At 35.7% G+C, this 23,703-nt stretch overlaps 1 protein-coding gene across 6 annotated transcripts in view; it reads right to left on the bottom strand.

The window, feature by feature from the left end:
* The window catches only part of OSBPL9 (oxysterol binding protein like 9), a 185,040-nt gene that overhangs the window by 12,887 nt on the left and 148,450 nt on the right, over nt 1-23,703 (bottom strand). For 4 of the 6 annotated variants that reach the window (XR_012130161.1, XM_073233919.1, XM_073233923.1 and 1 more), the window contains 6 exons: nt 16,007-16,045; nt 12,441-12,531; nt 11,292-11,396; nt 7,812-7,971; nt 2,728-2,840; nt 2,482-2,600 (listed from right to left, as the gene is read on the bottom strand). Coding sequence is in view for 5 of the 6 variants with exons in the window: in XM_073233919.1 (XP_073090020.1) it covers nt 2,482-2,600; nt 2,728-2,840; nt 7,812-7,971; nt 11,292-11,396; nt 12,441-12,531; nt 16,007-16,045 (627 nt within the window). In the remaining variant the exon portion in view is untranslated. The remainder of the gene's footprint in view (nt 1-2,481; nt 2,601-2,727; nt 2,841-7,811; nt 7,972-11,291; nt 11,397-12,440; nt 12,532-16,006; nt 16,046-23,703) is intronic. The other 2 variants (XM_073233920.1, XM_073233924.1) reach the window with 1 other exon arrangement.

Raw genomic sequence — 23,703 nt, 5'->3', positions numbered from 1 at the left:
GCCAAAAAACTTAAAATTTGATTTGATGTGTAATCAAAACTTTTTTCTCTCTACATAAAATTTTTCTTGAGAATTCTCATTCAACAGATCTCTTCAGTGTTATGTTTAGCACTATATTGATACATGTCATTATGTGAAGCTCCTGGAACAATGATGATAGTGAGGTAGGCTTGGCTGTCTTTGAACTGGCTTCAAGTACTTATTCTTCCACTTCTTAGGTGTAGACAGCCCTGGGATATTAACTCCTTCTCTAAAAGTTTCTGAAAAAGAGGTTAATTACATGTCCTGCTTATATCTTAGGATTGTTTTGAAAACCAAATAAGGTAAATGGGATGTGACCTTATAGTATTTCCAAATACTACAACATATTTTGGAAAATAACTCTTTTTTAGAACATATCTGAAGTGAGAAATTATTTTTACAAATAGGAGAATGAGATACAAATTTAAGGCATTATTGTAATATTTTGGAATACATGAAAGGAATCAAGATTTAAGAATCTATTGGCAATCATAGCCTTTTGTTTGTACCAATAAAGATTTCTAAAATAGCTATTTTTTAACACATTTGGTAAAAAAACACAATTATTATATATCATTCATAATGTAACAAGCTTTTAGTGGCTATGGACCCAAATATGGATTATCTGGCTGAGGAAATCATGTGAGGCAAGAATTAAACTTGATCGTGGCAGACACTTTTGGTTGCCTATGCCAAGTCCTGTTTCATCCCCAGTAACAGAACTTTGATTCAGCTCAGGTTCAGACTATGGGAGTCATGAGAGTCCATGCAGATCTCAGTGGGTGAATGTGGATTAATCTAAACCAATCATTTAACCTCCTTTGCCAATTGTCTAGCTCTGGCTCCACTTATGGAAAAGAATGTCCTTCCTAATAACAACAAAATCCTGGAAACGATTACTTTTCTGCCTCTTAACATATCTGTATAAGGATGATGATGATAGGCAGTGTGGCAGCCATTTCACACTGACAGAGAGACAAGACTGAGTGTGAGAGTCAGCAAGCTAAGGATGGCGGAACACAGAGACTGAAGGAACCTAGGTCTCTTCTCACATTGATGACCTACCAAATTAATCAATCCTGGAACTACTCTACTTCCAGACTTCTCATTGTGATACAATAAATGTAGTATTCAAGTTACCTTTAGGTGGGTCTTCCATTACTGGAGACCAAAACCAATCAAGGTGAAAGATATAGAAAAGAAATATATTGTAGATGTCAACATTACAACACTACAAAATTAAGGTATAACTTTCAAATTCAAAGTGACAATTTTGTTCCAGCAATTATGCAATCTAATGATCACTGAAAAAAACTCTGGAAGTAAGTTTCTGCAAATATTCTCTCACCTAGAACATGCCTGGCAAGTACACTGGGTTCTACAAATTAGTGCGATCCTTGTGTTTCTCATTTACATTTGGGGTAAAATTTTTTATTACAGAGACTTATTAGAAAGTATTAAAGTTTAGCTTTTTTCTTAATAGCCCTCTAACTCCAAAACCAAAATGAAGTCGTGACCGACAAAAACTACAGCACTGAACTGTCTGGTCACAGCAAAAGTGAGAATCCTAAATTTTATTAACCTTTGGAAGTTGGGTAGAATAGTAATTTAACCAATATGAAGTCTTTTAAGACAAAGATTACAGGTTTTGAAATGCCAGGCCACATTAGAACCTCCATTCTGCCACTTACTAGGACTTACCAAGTTACATAACATCTGTAAGTTTTAGTTTCCTCACCTGTACAATGGCGTTAACAAGAACACTCACTTTTGCGGTGCTATGGTGAGAATAAAGTGCAAGGATGAGGCTTCTAGCACAGTGGCAGGGATATACAAAGGCACCCTTTACACCAGTCTCCTAAATCAAAAGGGCCTTCAGTTTAGAGCACCAAGTTTAAATTCAAATTCAAATCCAGGTCACAATAATTTTATGTGTGTCATACAATTTCCCATTCAATCCCTGTTCCAATCTTTACAATAGCCCCTGAAGTATTTTGCGTATGAGAAATGTAAAGACCACAGAGGAAGGGGCTTGCTTAAACAGAAGAAGCAGGATGCAAATATAGGTCCCCTAATCCCAAATTGAGAACTCTGCTCATTTTGATTCTGTGCAACTACACTACTCTCTAGGTTTCATCTTAACTACTAACCAATACTGTCCAATATTGTTCAATACTACTAACTACTGTCCAATACTGCTCTTTGTTCACCCCCAAGATAATCCAAATCTTAGTACAATCCATACATATTATCTCTATGAAATTATTCTAGCTTTACTTATATCATCCATTAATAAAATTTTTCAGTTTACTCTTCTACATATATATTAAATCACAACAAGACAGAAGTATAAACAGAAGTTGTCATCATGCTACATTCGCAGGCACACTTACTACTCAGCACTGAGGATCCACACATACACATTATAGGCTTACAATGAACACCAAAGTTGATTCCTACCTTAGTAAGATCCATTCCAAGCCTAACCTGTGACAGGAGATGCATGATAACGCTCTTGTGCTCTTCCACCGACCCTGCCTCGCCTTCATCATCTCTATCATCATGTGAATCAAAAAGATCTACAACAAAACAGATCTTCATAAAATGGTGCGCAACTGGGCCAATCTGTGCTGCTACCAGTTACAATTTTTTTCCAAACCAATGTTCTTAAGAAAAAAGTTAAATTGTCAAAGAAAGGTCACTTACCAGCATCACTTGTTCCATTGGACATAGAAGAATTAAGTGATTCTGTGGTATCTGGGCGCTTTAGACTATTTCCTGAGCTGCTGTGTGTCAAGACTGAGGCAGATCCAGAGGAACTAAAAAAACGTTAATCACTTTCTTAAGGTTTTGAAGGAAATTTAGAATCATAGTAAGACATTAATTAACCAATAAAGTTATTTAAAACACTTAGGTGAGATACCTGAGAGCAAGAAACCAGGCTCTTCGGGTTAGCTGGGCACATACATACGTGTGTACACTTTCCAGCTCTCCCTCTCACCCTCGCCCTGAGGCTATAAACTGTACCATCCAATGACAAGGTATCTTGTCTTTTGCTTTCTGCATAAGCCATGCTGACAGGCTGTCAAAAATTAGTAAGATTTTGCCTCTGTTTCTAAGTTTAAAATTAGAGTTAATGTAGATAACGGCAAGTCAATTGCTTAGTCTCAGTAGGATGGCTTGTCTATATTCTGAGATCCTTTGGTAAAAGCCCACATTAGTATTTAACACTCTTCTCACTACTTAAAAAACTGTATTTAAAGTTAGAGAATAAAAAACATACTACTTTTCACAAGTGAATCTATGGTTACTGGTACTATGAGCTGGTAAAAGCTTCCTCTATTATATTATTATACCTGTGATTATAATACCCAGGATTAGTATTTGTATATTAATAAAGGAATATTCAAAGGCACAGTTTATTTATTAAGTGTAAAAATAGAAACCATATTTCTCACACTGCAGATATTATTTATAAAATGGCACATTCATGTTATATTCAGTCTTTTACTACAAATTTATAGATGCAAAACATGATTCTAATTTAAACAGTTTGCCCTGATTACCTTTGGTTACTTAATTTGTTATTTTAGAGCACTTTTAGGTTCACAGCAAAACTGAGCAGAAAGTACAGAGTTCCCACTTGTACAGCACCTCTCCCACTATCAGCATGGGCACCAGAGTATTACACTTGTAACCACTGATGGGCCTACACTGATACATCATTGCCTAAAGTCCACAGTTTACCTTAGGATTCACTCTTGGCATTGCCCATTCTACAGGGAATTTGACAAACATATACTGATAAGTATCCACCATTGTAGTATTATAGAAAATAATTTCCCTAACCTAAGAAACCTCTGTGCTCTGCCTATATTAGAAACATTAGAGTATTATAACATTCTAATATTAGAATTTTAGAGTACTATGTATTCCAATGTAAACAGTTTGTCCTGGCTACTTACCTTCTTTCAATCTACTTTTCAAAAATCCCTAGGTAACTAAATATTGCTTCTTTGATAATTTAGTAGTATACATCACAAGGTACTGTAACTAATGTCTACCTCACCAGTTTTGAGAGTCAATGGAAAATATGAGTAAAAGACCTAGGTAAAAGAAACCAAATTATCATTAAATAAAAGAGCTGCATGAAAATTATCTTCAAAATGTCTTGTGGCTCTTTGATACATCATCAAAACAGAGTCAATCCTTTGGTCAAAAACCCCCAAATCCTTTAACACATGTATCTTACTTTAGATGCAATTTCAAAGGTCAGATCTATTTATGCTGTGCTTTTCCTTCTCACTCAGGTTAGAAACCATGTCTGGATCAAGTGAAATGCTTAAAATGGAAGAAACGAGATAAATTCTCATTTATCCACTTTATAATTTACCTCATTTGTGAAAATAAAGACTAAAAAATAACAGCAACACTGACAAAAATGGTAAGCATACAGGAAAGGTTTATCAACCATAGGCTAATATGTATGGAATTTAATCATAAGATCATAAATAAAGGCAAAAAAGTAAACTCTGAACTTAACTATAATAACAACAATGAAATCCAAAGTTTTACTAAGTACCCAACATGCGCTGAACACTGTGTTTATCTCCTTAACGATCTAACCTTCATAACAACCCTACAAAGTACACAGGATTTTTCTCATCATATACAGATGCTCTGAGTTTCAGTGACTGACTGAAGGTCACACAGTTGGTAAGTAGTAGAGCCATTTCAAATGCATGTCTGGCTCCAAAGCACAAATTCTTTTCCAACACGCATGTTCAAACACAAGTAACATGCACGTTCCTCTAGTTTGAAATGTGCCAAACCATACAGTAGTAGTTCTTTAAAAGCTGAACAGTGAAAGGAGTTAAGCTTTTAAGTTTTCTTCCTTCAGACCCAGAGAAACAGTAGCTTCAGAAACTTGACCCAAGTTAGAAAGCTAGTAGTAACATGTAATGACCATCAGGTGTCACAAGCCCACTGCCTGCACTGGCCGGGAACAGGCCAGGTCATGAAACAGTGCACACACCTGCAGTCAGCACACTTCATTTGAAGGAGTTTAAGGCCATAGTCAAAAAAAATTTAAATGAAATAAAAAGTAAAAACAGAAAAAGTCAACACACATTCTGCTGGCCAAATAAAACACCTGTAGTCTCTACCGGTTTGAGAATCTAGATCAGGGCATGTAAGGAGAGCATGAAATTAAGGGAGAAAAGGAAAGCAGAGTGAATGAGTTGGACACAGACCTTAACTCTTCAAATACGAGGTTCATAAGCTGTGTTTTTTGTGGGCCCTGAGAGAGAGCACAGAGAAGGAAGCTTATAAGAAGAAGAAAAGAGAAAAGTCTCAGGAGCCTGCAGGTGGCTTTTTAGACATGTCTGTTACAGGTACAACTGATAAGCATTAAAATTTTTTCTATTTCATAAAATTTTCAGGAGAAGTCCTGAAACTGGGGCAAAGAGTATCAGTAATATTATAAGGAGGATAACCACATATTCTCAAGCTTTTACTGAGTGTAGTTTTATGCTTCTAGAGGATAGACAGATGAGCCCACTTTGATATTCAAGTGTACTTTGTTTAGAATAACAAGTTAATGTTCAATGTTAAGAGACTGTCCTTAGATCTGTTTAAAGAAAACTGATGGAACACTTGAAACATCAAAAATAACCTTTACTATAGAATTTTCTTCTAAATCCTTATTTTCTTCGAAGTCCTACTCTCATGAAAAAATGTATTTCAAAACTAAAGTGAAATTTCTATTGGCAAACTGCTAATAATGGTTTCTCAATAGTTCATTTCCCACATACAACATTAAGAAACAAACAAGCTAAACCAAACCCTTTCTGCTAAACTGGCCTTCTTGAGTTGTGGGTTGAAATCCCTCCTCATTAACTAAAATCTCATGTCTTAACAATGTGTGTCTACCTAATCACACATATTTCACTTTTTCCCATATTCAAAAGCTGAATTTGCCCTCCGTCATTAAGTCACAAAATTTCCTGAACCAGTATAGTCATTTTTCTTATAAATTTTGAGATTTTGAGCAGTTCTGATACAATTATGTATGAATGCTGTGTTTCTTAGTTCATGTGCACACAAGAGAACTAGAGTTTTACACAATATTTATTAAAAGAAACCATGTTCAGGGTCTAAGGACTGGTCGATGGTACTAAGCTTGCAAATTCACATACAATCATTTCCAAATTTGTAGTCTCACGAAAGCAAAATTCATACTGTAACAACAGTACCAAATCCTGAGAAAGCAGTAGAGCTGGGGAAAAAAAAAAAACCCAACAAAATCTAAGCCAACTGTATCTACAACACAAGTAACACTGAAGCAAATAAATATTAATTTGCTTTCTATAACAGCTATCTTTTATTGTGTGCTTATTATATGCTGGACACTACATTAGGCACTTGACATTATTTCCATTCATATGTTCATAATGACCCCTTCAAGTTGAAACTATTACTATCCTCATTTGTAAAATGAGGAAACTGAGGATTACATAGGTTAAATAACTTTTGAAGCAAAACAGACTCAGAACATAAATTTCTGAGATTCCAAAATCCAAAGCCTTAACCACAGCAACCTAAATAGCAGTAGGAATAAAAAGAATTTTGCTTATTAGCTATTATGTAAATGACTTTAAATGTAAAAGCCTTTTCTGTACAATGCAACATAGCTAGCCTTAATTCAATGGCATAAAATAGGACAAGTATCCTCTAATGAGGGAAAAACCTATCATCAGTATCTGTTAAAATCTGCCTGCTTAGTATCTCTGGAATCCACACTCTTTCCTCCATTCCCATGCTATTACCTTAGATCAGGTAATCAACATTTTTCTATTTACAACCCAGCTTTGGCTGCTTTCCCTACCTAGCAGTTCCCACTGCATGCAATTCTATACAATTTAGGCAAATCTATTTTTCTAGAATGCAGACTTGGCCAGCAATTGCCATCATTTGTTCAGAATGTGTAAAAGACTAAAGATTCCCAACATACTTGTAACAACTTATTCTATATCATTTTTTTAAACCACTCCCCCAACTTATGCTACAGCCACACTCAACAACTTACAGCTCCCCAAAGAAACCAAGCTCCTCTTGCCCCCAGATCTTTCTCAATAGAGTTCCATCTCCATGAGAACACTGCCATTTCTCCTCTCCTCTTCTCACCCCCATGTCCGTTCTCACTTCTTATCTGCATCTCCCCTTGGAACCATATCCCCTCTCTCCTCTGTGAATCCTTCCCTGACCTGTCAGGACTTCAAAATGGTCCTATGGCTTTCTGTGCTTGTTTGTACCACAGCATGTACCCTACTGGATTATAAATGCCTTTTTTTCTCCCCAACAGACTACAAGTTCTATGAGGGCAGGGCCTGGGTCTTTTTTCACTTCTGTGTCAGCCTTCCACCTATTATAGTGCCTAGCTTACAGATGTTCAGTATCTCCACTCTAACACAAACAACAATAATCTCTTATTTGTATAACAATTCCTAGCTTACTATCATTTTACCCTTTCCTAATGTTGGTGCTACAGAACAAATGCCCAGAGCACAATTAACAACAATGGCATGTTACTATATAGCTGATGCTAATTTCTTCCATTTAAGTCAGAAGTAAAATCAACATTCTTACAGGCTTTGCTCAATAAGCCAATTAAAAATAAACTCTTTTGTTACTTCCCAAATAATAACTTATAACTGTCATTTATACTAGTCTCAATATCAAATTACATTTTTAAAGATCAGGAGATTGTTTAAATACAGTCATATACTTACTCTATTAAGCGCTTTGGGGATGAGCCACTTTGATGGAATTCATCAGCATCATAGAATTCATCTTCACTGCTGGAATACGAGAACTCTGGGACTGTATTTGGAGACAAGTTGACATGGCTTGGAGAAGTGAGACTGCTACTAGGTGGTGAATGCCCACTGCCTAGGAAGTTAGAAAGTTTTTAATTAGGGACCAATTGGTAATACAGGGGAAGAAATTGGAAGATGGAATGAAATCAGACCTTTCTAAAATTAAGAGAGGTAAGTTGGTAGAAGTCCCTATACTATTTGTAAAGAAAATCAACATTTAAACTAGATAAAGAAAAAGGCAAATCACATTACAGATTTAGACATAGCCTTTTAAATAAATGAAAAAATGCTATGTCCTCATTCTATGATTACCTACAATTAGGAAGGGAGCTCTTTTGATTATAATCACAATGTGTCAGTTCTGGTGTTAGAAGTCCCACAATAGGTATCAGTACCAGTGGGAAGCCAAGGTTCTCATTTTACACTGTAGATCAGATACCTAAAAAATGCAGTAGTGAGCCACTGCGAATGTAAAATGGAAAGAATATCAAAGACCACATGAATGTTAAAATACTGTTCAGGACAACACATTCATATTAATCAGTATGTTTTGACAGCCAAATGAAAACACAAAAGCTCTGCACACAGCCCTGAACACTCACCATCTAAACTCCTCTTTTTTTTCCACCTAAGTCAAGTGCCCAGGGCTCAGGGCCAGAGAAAAACAAGAGCAGTACAAACATGGAAAAGGAAAGGGCTAGAAGGAACATCTTTCTGTTCCTAAATAGTCTAAGAAAACGGCAATTAACAGGGTTCCAGAGAAAGAAGACTAACACCTAATCTCTGATAACCACCTCATTTTTGTCTGTTGACAAAGCAGTAACACTCTACCAAACACAACAATGGACTACTACTATTAATTTAACAAGTGTTTATGGAGCATCCGAGAGCTCTCAGGCAATTATGCCTAACTGCTACAGATGCCTGGTAGAGACTGAATTTAATTAAGTTACTCTGGCAATCCAAAAGCCAAAGCCACAGTTCTAGAAGAAATTGAGAAGAGCAACAATAAAAATGAATCCAGAGCTGCCTGTGGATTTGTAGCCCATTCCAGTGTCTATGCTTCAACAGTTAGGGAAAGGCTGAGAAGACTTATATCTACCTGCCACACTTAGTTGTGATGCTCACAAAGATACGTCTAAAACATAACACGAAAAGTTTGCTGCCTAAAAAGGTAATGCTAGGCAGAGAAAGACAAACACCATATTATTCCACTTATTTGTGGAATATAAAAAAATAAAGCAAATGGAACAAAACCACATTGGACTCATAACCACCGAGAGGTGACTCAGTGGTACCAAGGGGTAGGGGAGTGGGCAGGGGAGGTGTGGAGGGGAAGGGGGACTGCTGAACCACTGTGATGTACATTTGATAATTAAAAAAAAAACAATTAGATCTTCAAAAAAAGGGACACTAATGATATATCACTGTCAAATTTTGCCTCATTAAAACTCTGTCAATTCAAAAAAAAAAAAGGTAATGCTTATTGTGGAAAATCTAAAGATAGTTCATCTTAGCAAATAACCTTAAATTCTCTTCCCTGCTCCCCACTAGCAGCAATATGCTGGGAAAGAAACGTTCTCTTACTGAAATACATAAAAAAAGACAAAGGATTACAAATGATTACTCGAGGTGATCAACTGAAAGTGTGACCAAGAAAATGAGTTTCGATGGTAACTACAAACAAAAGAACTGAGTTTTCTTTATGAGAGCAAACAATATTATTTTTTTCCTCAGTTGTTTTTTTGTGAGAGGTAAAGATAGAGACCATGAAGAAATTAGGTTGAAAAAATATCAAACCAGACATAAATCACACACTAATTTTTTAAATTTCTTTAAATCTACCTTCCCTAAAATGTTGTATTTTTGAAATACCTTATTCTGAAATAATTTACCCTTATTATTTATAGCTAATTAATTATCCTAAAGGTAACATACATAAGGAAAAGCTTTCACTTTTTTAAAATTTCTAACTAGCTTATTTCCAAATAGACAAATTTTGGCTATTTCAAAACTCTGACATAATCCCTCTTTGTAAAAAAAACAAAAGAAAACATAGGTATTGTTTTTCAAATGAACAAGAGCTGACATAAGTAATAACATATAGGAAAAAAACCAGCCAATCCATTTCAGCCTCAAATTGCTTATCAGCATTTTCCCATGAGATTCAAGTTGCTTTCTTTCCTTCAAAATTAGAAGGTATCTATCTGTCCACACTGTTAAATATTAAAGACCAAAGTAATAGCATCAGTACTTTTACTAAATCTAATTTCAAAACAGGCTAAAATCACTAGGTAATATTCATTAGGACACAGGAAAAGTCCTGCCCAGGAAAGCAATCTGTGGGGCCACAGCAAGAGCTTCTCTCTCACCTCCTGAAGAGTGGGTTTGGTTTTGGCCTTAGGTATAACAGGGTCAAAAGCACTAACTGCTCCCATGAGTTTGGTTCAACAGACAACTCAACATAAATCTAACAGCTTTTAAAACAAGAAAGAAACATAATACTGGGAGCATCCCTGTAAATAAGAGCAAAAATAAAGACCATAAGTGTAAATGAATTAAGAAAAATGCAATTAAAAATGAAGCATCCCCCTCCTGTCGGCACCCGATCTGGCGTTGCCGGACGTGACTAAAACAAACAAACAAACAAACAAACAAACAAACAAACAAATAAATAATGAAGCATCCTCTTTTTTGCCCATAAAATGGCAAAAATGTGAAAGATTGATAAATCTATCCTAAAAAATACCCGTGCTAAAAGTTGATGTACAAGGATATTCACTGAATTATTGTTTATAATAGGAAAAGACTGCAAACAACCTAAATGCCCATTAGAAAAACTGGTAATAACACTCAGGCAGCTGTATAAAGAATGTTGTAGCCTTAACTGTATGAACAAGGAAAGCTAACTGTTCTCTGCTAAATGACAAGAGAAAAGTCACAGAAACACAGATCTCATTTAAAAGGTTAAAACAAAAACAATAAAAAAATGCAACATAGGTATATATGCACATACATGTATGCAAATTACAGGGGGAAGAGTAAAGATGACTTTCAGCTTCTGTTTCCTACACTTCTGTACTGTCTGATTTCTTTACTGTAAGTAAAGAAAACTAACTTAAGCACATTTTTTAAAAAAGCCAAGACACATCTTTAAAATAAATCTTGAGGTAAACAAAATCCTGCAATATTTTATTTAAATTACAGTTATTACCAAAGTATCTGGTTCAGTCACAAAGCTAACTACTAATGTGTGAAACTGTTAATGACAAAACTATGATACCTTCGACAAAAATATACAACACATCTCTCCACCCTTTCCCCCATCAGTAATAAAATACAAATCTTTAACGTGAGTGGGAAGTCATAAGAAGGAATCACACAAATCTATACCTGTACTATTTGGTGTTGGAGTCTGATGATGTCCCAAGGTAGCTAACACGGGTCCAACTGGTAGAGAAGATGGACGTTGCTCTGACTTACACAACTGAGCAGGTTCTAGATTTGAATACGTTAAATGTTAGTGAAAAAAGCCAAACACAGCTCTGTTAAGTGCAATTGCATGGGATTCAAAATCCTAAAAACCAGTAGTTTTTTAAACTATAGTCCATTAAGTGAAGCTCCACACTACTCCTTTTTGATCTTCAATCCCCTTTCAACTCAATGATATGCTACTGAGTACTGAGACACTTGGTAGGATACTAAGAGACTAGTCCAAGTAGGCCAATACCTCAGTTCAGCTGCTCTGTAAAACCAGCAAGTGCTTCTGATAAAGTGTTTCCAAAAAGTAAACCACATAAAATCATTTTACAATGGGGCACAGTACTTCCTCTTTAGCCCCATGAGAGGTATTAATAAACTCATTCTTTTAAGGAACAAAAGTTCACAAAAGGATTTCCCGTAAGTATTTTAAAAAGGATTTTCCTTTTACCAGTACAATTTCTGACTTAACTACGTCGTCATTGAGAACATAGAAATGTTGGATGCAACAAAAAGGTAAAAGGAATCAGGGTAGCTAGGTGTTGGTCCTAAGCCCTCCTCTGCCAGTGGAAAAAAATATACTGTTTATTACTCTAAACTTAAAAATATCTATGTCTATCTTATTAGTAGGAATCACAATTGCATCCTTCCCTTTCTCATTATCTCAAAGTCCAATGAAGAAACCAACTATTTTGTTCAGAGCTACAAAAATACCCAAAGACAGAACATTCCTAGATTACCTCAAAGTAAATCAAAACATATTAAGTTTTCCTTGGTAGCCATGACCTAGATCATAGGATTCTGTTCCACCACATAATCCAAGTCTTAGTAACCACGTTTATCTTCGATCTTACTTCGAAAACCAAAAGCCCTTTCATTGTACTTAAAAAGCTCCAATATAAAAAATACTTTCATCTTGCTCATTTTTGGCTATATTTTTCTTTTGTGATTCTTTTACTTACTTACTTACTTAAAGAGAGCCCTTCAAGATTACTACAACAGCCATATAAATTGAGTTTCTCTCATCTATAAATGTGTATTACATTTTTTCAAATACTATACCTGGAGGTAAGACAGTCTGGGAAGGCATTGTGTTGATCACAGGTTCCAAAGGACTAGGTTGATATATTGCATCTACAGGATTAATAGTACTCTGAGATAAAGAAACACAATATAGTTATTTTTAACTAAATGCTCTGCTAGTGCTGACCCTCCCACGTTTCTGACAGCAAAGTCCTGAGGGTAGCTATATAGACATGTTGGTCAAAATGCAAAGAAGAAATGAAACACCTTTACTATACAGAAATCTAATAACTTATTTTTAAAAAAAGCAGCAGCAGTAGCATAGTAAGGAGGGAAAATGAGTGAATCTCTGTCACATAGAAAGGTAAAGCTAAATGGAAAAACTTTCAAAGAGTTGTAAATGTTGTGGGAAGATTTTAGAAAGCCAAAACAATAACCTCTTAATTCAGTTCTGTGTTTCTCCAATTCTTAACCACAAACATTGTTCTCTATCAACGATAGAGAAATGCTCTTTCTTGCTTTGGTATTAATAAATTATATCTATGACTGACGAATGTATCTGCACCACCGGGATCTTATCTTTCTGTCCCATACTCTTGGTACCTCCCATCACTGTATATTTCATAGTACACACATCTTGTTTTATAGTCACTAGAAGCAAAGAGATGTATCTTCTAATTAGAGGGTGTGCAGAAGAAGGCTTTCTTTTTGAGGATTTAGAAGAAAAAATAAATGTAGTTAAAATTTTAGAGGGAGAAAAATGTCTAGATTTTTCTGAGGCCAAGCTAAGACATTATTTTGCTAGTATAACATTTTAAAAACAAGACTCCATAGCTTACTGATGCTTTTTTATTTGGGTGGGGAAGATAAAACCAAGGTGTTTGCCAGAGTAAAGTTAAGATCCACCATTTAGAAGACTATACTAGATAAAATCCAAGAAATAAAAACAAATTCTTCAGCATTTTTTATTTGGAAAACTAAACTTTAAATATATATTAGGTAGAGCTTATAACAGAAAAGACTGAAACAGAATTAGAAGAGAAATTCTGATGAATGAGCCCCAAAAATATTTGTAAAAAATTAAAAGCATCTAATGGAAATTGAAATAATGGGGAAGTTTTTGTAGCATTCTCATTTAATGTCTAAGTTAAATTTTTTACTTCTTAAACCTTCTCTCTGCATAAATAGCTAAAAATTACTACATCAGATCTCTTAAATCAACTGACTTGAACACAAGAATTCTAATTCTTGTCACTGTAATTGTCTACCATAAATACTATAACTGGAAAATAAAGGATACTCAGAGTAGAAACTCTGAAAACAGTTATCAAAAACATAGTAAAGCAAGTGGTGAAGGTTCTCGAAGCATTGGGAAAAGCACAGAAATAGAGACTTTTAGTTCCTTAAAACCCTTGGTCTACCAAGAACTTGGCAACTCTCTTATCTGCTGTGGGATGATTCTGGAAAATGAAGACATGTCTGGATTATATGGTCTGTAAACACTTTCTGGTTATTACTTTATGGTCCCACTTTCAGATACTGGACCAGGCCATAATAACTAAAGAAGTGTCTCAACAGGTCCTTACACAATGGCTTTCTGCAAAGGACTCCAAGTGCTTTTACAAAGGCAAAATCCATTAATACTCTGATCTATAGGAACAAGAATTTATCAGTTCCTTATTTCCACCTACTATATATGAAAAATTATAGAAGAGACTAAGAAATAAAATAACTATGGAAAAAGGGACCAGAATTCTACCATTTAAATGTAACCTTTTGTTTTCCAGATGAAATGTTCTAAATCAGGCTTGTCAATCAAAGAAAACATTCAGACTTTTTTGCATGTATATTAGAATTACCAAATAATTTTTGTTGTTAACAGAAATATAACTATTCTACACTTTTCTACTATCCTTGGTTAATTAACTTCAGGCTAAAACCTGTCAAATTACATTCTACACCTTGCTTTGAAGATGAATGTTCAGAGCTTGAGAAGTGCAAACAATTATCTGTTATAACATTAATAAAATTCATGTAGTACAATTTTATCATAAATTATATACGCATGCATGTTTGTATAGCTAACATTTATTGAGTACTATGTGGCCTCTCTGTGCCTTACAATAACCTTCTGAGGTAGAATTAGTCACTTTTCTTTACAGATGAGGAAACTAAGACTTGAAGATTAAGTAACTTGCCTAAAGTCACAGCTACTGAGTGGCCGTGGTGCGGCTTAGCAGTCGGAACCCAAGGCCTAAACCATGAACATTTCGTTTCTTCTTTAAAAATAAAAACACTCAAGGAAAAAATGCTAGTCTCTGATCAAATATTTTGAAGTAAGTTTGTTTTCTATAAATTTAGATCTTCTATGAGTATCACCTGTCTAGATGTTTTTAATTACAAATGGTCAACATTTTTGGTATGCTTTCTAAAACTCTGCCCATGTCTTAACATAATAAAATGTAACTAATCTTGCTTTGTAGGCACAGAGGTAAAAATATTTGCCAACATGATTTTCCTTAGGGCCTTTTGGGACAATGGAATGCTAGACAACATATACAGTCTGTTTCCATGACACATAATATCTCTTCCTGAGATACCGATATCAATTAAGATTATATTACATTATATTTGTACTGTATATATTGTTTATAACTGAATTATATCACCAGGCCTCAAACTTTGAACTCATGCTGTGAAGAGAAATAAACTTCCATGTGTTTAATTCAAATTTTAAAATGCTTCCATTATCTTAGCCTTAAAAAATATGCAAACATCCTACTTAACTTCTTTTTTTAAATTTTTAATCAAATACAAAGATAACACGCTCATCCTTTCAAGTATAATCATGAGATGGTTTTGAGGATCTACAAAATGAGTTTCCAGATCTCAGACAAGCTGGCATTATAAAGTCTCAGGACAAAAAAAAAAAAGAGGCTGCCTCCTGCTTCAAAAATACAGCTTCAACAGAAGTCACTCAGTTACGATAAAACTACAGCAGCTCAAACTACAAACCTTCCAACAGTTACTTCAGATAGGAAATACTAAAGAAATTTTCTTTTCTTTTCGGGAGGAAGTTGAATATAAGGGAAGAAAAAAAGCCATGGGGGAGGGAAGAATAAGAAAATGGCTACAAGTGAAAGAATTCATGTTGCAACTTGTTCCAACAAAAATGCAGTATATCCCACAGCAGTAATGACAGTTAACACAATACACGATGTCAATATTGTGCAGCCCTCCCCCCACTTTCATCTAAGAGAAAAAGAAGTTTGACAAGAAATGTAGCATTGTGTTATGCCTTATTTAGTCATAAAAGCTGCATTTTCATACAATGATTAACCCTTCAAGTTAACACATGCAAAGCATTTCAATCTGAACCAATGCTTAGAAAAAATTTTTAATTGCCATTTCCCCCACATGATTGCAGGAAGATAGACCACTTCAGGAGCTCAAGGAAATTGCAAGAGTCGACAACAATAAGCAGTGAGTAGGTGAAAAGAGGAATTTGTGTTGAAAAATGAGTATAAATTCAGGCTTCTCCTGACATGACTGGTTATAATTCTCTGCAGAAGTAAAGGGAAACAAAAAGATTAGATTAAACTTACTATAATTCCTTCTGCGTGCTTCTCCGCATTACACTGGTCCTTAAGGAGAAATGTTAAAAACATTAACTTCATTCTTTCATTTAAGTAACCCCTTGTGTACTTTCTTCCCTACTAAGAAAGCTTATATTATTAGGTAAGTAATAACGTTAGAAAATTATTTCTGCTTCCATTAAGATTATAATTCCATTTGCACATTCCTAGCCAAACTTAATTCTATCACTGGCTATACACCTATCAACACTAACAGCATGGCAAGTATTTTTCTATGTGGGCATTAAATTAAGTGTACTGTAGAAGTATCCTTTTGAACTGTGTAGTTACATTGGTACCAATGATTAAAAGCAGATATACTAATTGACAGTTGAAGACCCTAAATATTTCTCAGTTTAATTTTATAGAAAATTATGCCAACTCCCCACAACCCCCAAATTCTAACAGTATGACAATCATATAGCCTTAAAAGCTCAGGACAGATACAATTTTCCATATTCTGACTGCTTGCCTCAGATTTATATGTTACTTTTCAAAACAGATGGTCTGATTTTGGGTTCAGTAATCACTGTATCTTTGGAACGATGATATAGGGGCTAATACTACCTGGCAGGTTTTTTACATCTATTAATTCATATATCCAACCAATAACTCTGTAAGGTAGGTACTACTACATAATGGTCAAGTTATATCTCATTTATCTGTAAGTTCTTTAACTACTGGGCTTGCTCAAAAATTCACATATTGAAGGGTCAACAAAAAGTAATTTGAAGATTTGGGGGTAATTTTTTTTGAAGTGCAGGTACAGAAAAGAATTAGTATAGCAGGCCTGAAATAGCTATCCTTAGAAAAACTTGCCTGCAAAGTTGGCCTTTGGTTGGTGTCTGGAACCCAGGAGGATTCCCAGCATCCTAACAGATAAGGATGGCTCACTGTGCCTGACTATTTAAGCAAACAATATGGTTTATGTTGAACAACTTCCTTCCTTTTGGAAGTGTGGACTTTTGATAAATGCTGGACAAGCCCCTAGTAAAAACCTCAGGTGTTAAGTCTATAATGAGCTTCCCTAGCAGACATTTCACATGTGCTGTCATAATTTGTTGCTGGAGGAATTAAGCACATCCTGTAGAACTCCACTGTGGAAGATTCTTAGAAGCTTGTGCCTAGTTTCTTCTGGATTTTGCCCAATATGAGTATTCCCTTTGCTGATTTTGCTTTGGATCCTTTGCCGTAATAAATCATAGCTATGAGTATGATTATTTACCAAACCTAGGGGTAGTCTTGGGACTCTCCAACACAGTGCATATTCTTTGCATACCCTGAAAATCAGTGCATTTTGGTATCTAACTAATTCATATTAGGACTGCCCCCTTCATTTGCACAACTGAATTAACTATATTTAGAATATCCAAAGTGTCAATAATTATTAAGAGACAACTAAAAATAAATTATTGAGAATTATAAAGGAAGAGAAATTTAAGTTTCTTATTCAGGTATTTTAGTTTACTTTTAGTTATCCCCTATTAATTTCTAAACATTAAATTGATTTTTCAAAAGGATTTCTTACAAAGAAATTATATCATGTGGTAGATTAAATTTTCCAAAAATGGCCCCAACAAGAGTTTCACGTCCCTTACCTTTGAACCTAGGTAGGCCTTTGTAATTCTATATCTCTACCAAGTAAGTATAGCAGAAGTGACTATACATGTGACTTCTGAGACTAGGTCATGGAAATGCCACAAACTTCTACCTTGTTTATTTGGAACCGCTGCAACCACTATTGACTATTTGAAAAAACCCAAGAAGCTGTGGAGAGGACTATATGGAAAGGAACCTAGGCCCCCAGCCCGACTTCCCAGGCACATGAGTGAGCCATCTTGACAGTGGATACTTTGGCTCCCCAATCAAGCCACCACAAGTGACACTGCATGAAACAGACCCAAGTCATGAAGCTTACCTGCAAATCTGTCAGCACAATAAATGACTGTTCTATTTTAAGACACTCTAGTTAGGTTAGTTCGTTATGTAGCAATAATTACTGATATAGTATATTATCATTTCTAATTCTGATACAATTTAAAATAAGCTTAAGTATCTGACAAATCTTTTCCCAAAATGTTTTCAATTAATAAATGCATGCTATTTTAAATAAGGGTTTATTATTTTTGTTACTATTGTGGTTGTTTTTTAAGGCAAGTCAAATCTAGATGAACCCATAGACTATTAAATGCCTTACTATCAAATCCATTCCCATCATGAACTTTAGGGATTTTGTTATATTACTTTAAAAAGGCTTATTACTCATCACCAGCCCCCCATATTTCTTTTTTCTAATCTTTAAAAAATTTATGAGTAAACCGCAAGTTGCCTTTTATTAGGGTCAGTTAAAGCTAAATCTCGGTAATTATAGAATCAGAGATTTGGCTGAATTCAATATAAGTATGTTAATGATACAAAGAAAGGGCCTAATGTCACTTCCTACTTAAGTTATAGTTAGTGTGTTCATTTGGTTATAAGTCTCTCATTCCTTAATACAATGGTGACCTATTTTCTTCTCTGAACATACCAGCATGACTGAGATCTGGAAATATAAGTGAACAAAAACAGCAGCAAAACATAATTTAGGAGGACTTCTGACAGAATTACAGAGTCTAGGATTTTTAAAACCATGTGCCAATAAAATACATGAAATACTTCCCCATTTTTCTAATGAGGCAATATAGTCCAGGGAAAACTCTCTTAATTATGGGCCTATACACTTAACTAATGATATGAAACAAAAAATAAACACACCATGGTGATGAAAGAAAATTTCTAATTCAAATCTGATGAGATTCAACAAATGGGCTGGGACAACTGAATACCATATGCAAAAAAATGAATCTGGACCCCTTTTATCACATCACAAAAATTACCTCAAAGTGTATCACAGACAAATGTAAGAGTTAAAACTATAAAACTCTTAGAAGAAAACACAGTAATAAATCTTTGTGATCTAGGATTAGGCAATGATTTCTCAGATAAGCCACCAAATGCATAAGCAACAGAATACTGATAAGTTGGACTTAATCAACATTAAAAATGCACATGCTTCTCAGGACACCATCAAGAAAGTTAAAAGACAATCCACAGACTTAAAGAAAAATTTGCAAATCATTATCTGATAAAGACTTATATTCAGAATATATAAAATCACTCCTACAATTCAGTAAGATTAAAAAAAGCCAACTAAAAAAAAAAAAATGGGCAAAGAATTTGAATAGACATTTCTCCAAAGAAGATATATGAATGGCTAATGAGCACATGAAAAGATTCTCAACATTAGTATTAGGGAAGTGTAAATGAAAACCACAATGAGATACCACTAGGTTGGCTATAATCAAAAAAGACAATCACAAATGTTGGTGACGATGTGGAGAAAATGGAACCCTCAGACATTGAGAGTGGGGATGTCAAATGGTGCAGTTGCTTTGAAAAACAGTTTACCTTCTCAAAAAGTTAAACACAGAGCTACCATATAATGCAGTAACTCCACTCCTAGGTATATACTTAAGAGAAATGAAAATACATGTCCACACAAAAACATATGTAGATGTTCACAGCAGCATTATCCGTAATAGCCAATAAGTGGAAACAACCTAAATGTTCAACTAATGAATGAATAAACAAAAATTCAACAGTGTATGATTCAGAAGTAAAAAAGTAATTAAATCCTGATATATGCTACAACATGATGAACCTTGAAAATATTATGCTATGTCAAAGAAGCCAGTCACAAAGACTCCACCTTGCATGACCCTAATTATATGCAAAGTCCAGAACAGACAGATCTACACAAAAAATAGATTAGAAGTTACCCAGGAATGCAGGAATGGTTGGGGGCAAGGGTAGCAAGGAAAAGAGATATAGGGAATGACAGCTTATTGGAGATAGATTTAAAAATGCTAAAATTAAAATATGGTGATGGTTACCAACTTTGTAAATAAACTAAAAACCACTTAAGTGTACTGTACACTTTATATAGAGTCAACTTTATGGTATATAAATTATATTATCAATAAACCTGTTTTAAAATCTGATGAGAAATCAATGAATACTGATGAAAACAAAAAGTCCATGCAGAAAATGTTCTGGGAGAGAACCTAGGACTCAAGAACAACTTAAATACACAATCTACTTTAAAGGCATCTATGGTCAGAAACCTTTGAAAAGATAATCTAGAACTGTGCTCTGCACACTTTGGAAGCCACTAACCACATGTGACTATGGAGTACTTGAAAAGTGGCTAGTTCCAAGTGTAAGATACACACAAGATATTGAAAACTTGGAGCAAAAAAAAAGAAAAATACAGAACATGAAATATCTCAAGAATGAATTATACTTGCTTATTGATTTCACTTCCTTATAATGACTTATGGCTATGGTCTTACTGAGGCAGGGCAGGAACATGGGACAAGCATAATTTATTTTTCCTGCCTATGAAAAAAATACCAAGATATAAACAATAGAGTAAGAAGTGGAGGGACTCCCATCTTAAGACTGATTCCGTTTCAAAAACCAGGGAGTTAGGAGGTAAGATTCCTAACATATTTTAAGGTAACCAGACAATAACCCACCCTATCTTAAGGCAGGGCAAGCAGTCTTAAATGATATGTCCCCAATGCTTAAGGGTAACCACATCTTGGAGAAAAACAGGATCAAGAAATTCCTTGTGTTAAGTTTATCTTACAGAGTATCTACAGGGCACACTATGGATGGTGACATAATGTTTCACACTAGAAAGAGACATCATGAGACCACATGTCAAGCCTATGCATCACCCCCACAGCCCACCACCCTTTCACCCCTTCTTGAAATCCTAAGCCCTTAAGTGTGCCCCTCTCTGAGGCTGCCCACACTCCCCTTTGAGTGTCTGCTCTACCTTAAAGACTTCTCACTGCTCAACTTACTGCATTTTGTCTCTGTGCTCTTCCAGTGGTAAGCATCTTTGTTACTTTGCTATTTCATTCTGTTTTCTAGACTTAAGCACAAGTCTTCACTCTCTCTGTTCTACTTCAAACAAGTAGGGAAGAGCTACTAAGATCTCTGATTTGGGCTTGCAAGGTCCCATCACCTGTATGACCCAGACAGGCCTGTAGCTGTATGATCATGTTCTTGAGTAGCCTGCCTGAAAAATCTTCCTTTGCCTTTGGTAAGTTCTCAGAACATAATCTCATTCCATCCAGTGCTCTGTGGCTCCCCCAAATCCTGGGGTGATAAGGGCTTACTTCCCATGCTGTGCAGATTCAAGTGGACACTGGATGCCATGGCTTTAGGAGTTGGCAAGGGATTTTCCCTATGCCGAGCAGGAGTTCAACAAGCTTCCCTTTTCTCCTTCTGCTCTTTGCTGCCTGCAAGGCAGCTGTCATTCCCTGCTATTCTTGCTTTAATGAATTCCTTCCTTACCTACACTCGTCTGATCTGCTCAAGAATCCTTTCTTGTTCAGAGTCAAGAACCCTCCCCAGTCCAGGCTGAGGTTTCACCTAGTGCACAGGGAGAGACCTCCCCAGGTACAGACTTGCCGGACAACACTACCATCTAATCTTGATGAAAAACTGGTCAAGTACCCATCTATAAGGGCCTCCCAGATTTGCTCTGCTCTGCTTCATCCCCCACTTCTCACTTCCTCTGCTGCAGTTCCCCATGAGTGGAAACTAGCTCCATCTATGGTACAAAGGAACAACAAAGTCTTCTGAACTAACACAGCCACCACCAGAAAATCCCAATAACCAAATGGTGCCCAAACTTTCCTGTGCATTAGAACACCCTGGAAGTTAAAAAATCCCAATGCCAGATATAGTCCATAGCAATTACAACAGAATGTCATGAAGTGGGAGCCAGGCATCAGAACTGTTAAAGATCCCCACCTGATTTCAAAGTGCAACCAAGATTGGGAAGCAATGCTCTAATCATTTAGGCAGGAGGGAAGTTTTTGGGAGTGGGAATTAAAAGCAAATAATCAAAACTGGAAGGAATTTAAAATCCTACATATAGCATGCTGCCTCTAAGCAGCTCATACTAAATCAACCCAAAACAGGAAAGGTCTAATCACCTATCTTTTTATATACCATTGCAGGTCTCAGGTGGCAGTTATCTTTCTCAAAGCAGCTGACTCCAATATTTTATTAACCTGCCAGTGAAGAATAATCTTCCAAGGTGACTATAACAATTTATATTCCCGTCAGTATTGAATGGAAGTTCTCCATTTTTACCAATATGTGATATTGTCACTTTAAAATGTATGCCTTCCTAAAATTTTTTTTTTAATTTAACAGATACTTATTTAGGACTAGTTATATGCTTGGTACTAACAGCATTACAAACACTAATTCATTTAAGTCTCACACTGTCAGTAAGAGTCCAGATACTATTATTATTATTATTATTATTATTATTATTATTTTTTTTTTTTTTAGGAGAGCAAGTAAGAGGCTTTTATTTAGAGAGAAAATGAGAGGACAGAGCTCCGGGACAAGAGAGCCCAGATACTATTATTATATCCATTTTATATAGGCAGAAACCAAAGCACAGAGAGGATAAATAAACTTGCTCAAGTGGTAGAGCAAGAATTCAGACCCAGTCTGGCACCAGAGTCCATGCTCTTAAATATAATGTAACACTGCCTCTCATTATTACTTAAAAGCCTTATATCTTAATCACAGATTAGATTTAGCCAAAGAATTTATGTGGATCATCATCACAGCACCCCAAAGAGATGACTAAATAAAAGTTATATATATAATGTAAATACTAAACCAAACAACCATTAAAAGCTAAAAATTCATTCAAAATCCACAATTATTTATTAGGCCCCTCCTATGTGGCAGGCAACTGTTTTAAGTACCGAGGATACAGTGGTGTTATGGAGGGAATGTTTGTGTCCCTCTTGTTCCCCACAAATTTAGATATTGAACCCCTAACCCCCTAGTGAGGCTGTATTTGGAGACAGGGCCCCTAAAGGGAGTAAATAAGGGCCTAAGGATGGGGCCCTGACCCAGTAAGTGTTCTTACAAGAGACCCTAGAGCTCCCTCGCCCTCCTACTCCTGTGCGCGCACCCCCACGCCAAGATAAGGCCTTGTGAGGACATACTGAGGAGGAGGCCGTTTATAAGCCGGATAAAAGAGCCCTCACCAGAAGCTGAATGAGTAGGAACCTTAATCTTGGATTTCAAGCATCCAAAACTGTGAGAAAATAAAATTCTGTTGCTTAAGTTACCCAGTCTGTGGTGGTTTGTTACGGCAGCCTGAGCAGACTGACACGAATGGTAAATGAGACAAAGCATGATTCTGCCATGCTCTATAACAACAGAACACTGGAGACTACAGTCAGGTGCAAAGGGACAATAAACACGGTATCATGTAAATCTGGCTAGTGATGCAAGGCCATGAAAAAGACATAAAAGTGAAGTGGAGATTATTTCAGAAAGAGTGGTCACGAAAGTCTCTCCAAAGAGATTTCATGTGGCCAAAAATTTGAGTAAGGTGAGGGAGGTGAGCCCTAGAGATCTGGGAGAGATCCTTGCAGGCAGAGGGGAAAACAAATACAAATTCCTGAAGCAGAAATAGCTTGGCCTGAGAAAAGGAAAACAGGCCAATGTTAGAATGGTGTGATCACGAAAGGGTCCATGAGCTGAGAGAGTATTAAGTTCCGGTAAGCAGTTTAGAT

This window comes from Manis javanica, chromosome 4, assembly GCF_040802235.1.
Source record: "Manis javanica isolate MJ-LG chromosome 4, MJ_LKY, whole genome shotgun sequence".
NCBI lineage: Eukaryota > Metazoa > Chordata > Mammalia > Pholidota > Manidae > Manis > Manis javanica.
The sequence above is the reverse complement of the archived record's forward strand: the minus strand, read 5'-3'. Positions and strand labels throughout refer to the sequence as shown.